The following is a 1,966-nucleotide window of genomic DNA, read 5'->3' as shown; positions in this document are numbered from 1 at the left end:
GAAAAAGAAACAAAGAAAATTACATTTTAGAAAATATCAGTGTTGTGTGATTTTCTGTGGCTGTATTTCATTTATTGAAGTCTCTTCCAAATAAAAAAAGGTCTCCATTAAGTAACAATTTAAAGTGTAAAATACAGGTGTTTCAGATTCCACCATCTGCAATGTGCTTGGTTTATTTTCAGCGCCAGAAAACACAATTCTCCCTCACAAGTAAACTCCATTGGGCAGACGGGTTTGTCATTGTGTATGACATCAGTGATAGGTCTTCTTTTGCTTTTGCAAAAGCACTGATCTACAGAATTCGGGAGCCACAAACTAGTCATTGTAAAAGGTACGATATTTTTCATTCCTCTCTCCTTTTCTTTTAGTAAATCATCATATAGCTGTAAGCATCATTAGGAAGAGTTTAATACAGTCTTTCAATTACGAAATTTAACAGCCCTGAACAATTCACCTTCCCATTCCACAGGAGTTACACATGTAGTAAAAGGAATAAGATGAGAATACTTTATACTGTAGCTGACATAAACAGTTACTTGCTCTAGGTAAATAGCTATTTTTACAAGACAGCTCCTATTGTTAACATGACACTCACTTGCAAAATAATGGCCCTCTGTACACAAGATAGTTCATTTCCAATCATTCCTCTTTGTTCCCACAGAAATGTTAAGGATACGAAATAAATCCACATTTATTACATTTGGCATCCTGTGAAATCCAATTCCTAGTCATTGGGTTGTTCAATCTATCGACCCCAAACAGACTGAATAATCAAATCATTTACAAAATCCACGTATAAGGACACGTTTTTCTCTATTTCACCTCCCAAAATAAAGAAATGATAAACAATTCCACAGTGTTAATCGGCTTGGCACAAGTAACTATGAAAGAATGAATAGCTGTGCCTTAAACCATTGTTTTATTACTAGATATAAGTTCAAGCATCTGAGGTTTCCCATTTTAGTTTTCCTTATCTTTTTACTGTTTTAGCTATTCTCTTTTAAAGTATTTATTTTTGTTCAACATGCCGATGTAAGCTAGCCTTTATGCTTTTCTTAACCAGTTTCGCCCTTAGAGTCTACAATAACATTCTACTCTGGGAAGTAGAAAAAAACAATATTACTAGAAATTGATATACGTGCTTTTTATATCTATTTAAAATGTTCACTATCAAGAAACCATGGGATATTTTCCTGGAGTCGGTCTATGTCAATTTTAGTTGCTTACTAGCTGATCGATCCTAGGGAAACCACTTTATACTATAGACCCCTTTTTTACCCAATTATACAGCCGATGGTCATAGGAAGGAGGAAACAATGTGATTTTTCTAAGCTCCCTTATAGCTCTGATTTCCTGTAATATTACTGATGTTTTAGAACTCCATTGTTCCAAACATTAACTGTCTTATGTTTAAGCACAACGAGCTAGGCAAGAAACAGGAATAAAATTTGTTTGAAATGCCTCCAGATCAGAACAATTACTCAAGAACACTTAGAAACATACTGAAAATATAAAACCTATACTTTAAAATTCTCAGGCAATCTTCTTAACCTGTTGACTAATTTCTAGAGTATCAATCTGTAGACAGACTAGGAGAGCAAGATAAGGAACTGTTTTGTAAAATTACATCTAATATTTGTGACTCACCCTTCAAAACATTTTCATTTACCCTTCCCCATTTATCCTTTACAATAATTTTGTGAACATAAAAAGATATTACTAACACACAAAATAGTCCACCACATAGGATACTTTTTCCTTTACCACTCACATTGCCAGGTGAAGGACACCATCTTTTAGTGAAATCTGGAATATCAGATGGAGCTGAAAGCCGCATTTACCCGTTTCTTCTCAGGGCTTCGAACTGGTTTGAAGAGGTTCAGTCATGGCCGAAGAAACGAAACCGGAACAAACTCGAATTTTTAGTTTGGGTGATCCAGGACAATAACTGGAATGGGAAAAATTA

The 1,966-nt window shown here is 34.7% G+C and overlaps 1 protein-coding gene across 1 annotated transcript in view; it reads left to right on the top strand.

Moving 5' to 3' along the window:
• Positions 1–1,966, top strand: part of RERGL (RERG like) — a 10,069-nt gene that overhangs the window by 6,207 nt on the left and 1,896 nt on the right. Inside the window, exon 4 of the mRNA XM_004390230.2 lies at positions 183–331. Within this exon, the coding sequence (XP_004390287.1) occupies positions 183–331 (149 nt within the window). The remainder of the gene's footprint in view (positions 1–182; positions 332–1,966) is intronic.

The sequence above is a fragment of the Trichechus manatus genome, unplaced genomic scaffold (assembly GCF_000243295.1).
Source record: "Trichechus manatus latirostris isolate Lorelei unplaced genomic scaffold, TriManLat1.0 scaffold00289, whole genome shotgun sequence".
In the NCBI taxonomy this organism is placed as follows: domain Eukaryota; kingdom Metazoa; phylum Chordata; class Mammalia; order Sirenia; family Trichechidae; genus Trichechus; species Trichechus manatus.
Note: the sequence above shows the minus strand (reverse complement) of the source record. Positions and strands in the feature narration are given on the sequence as shown.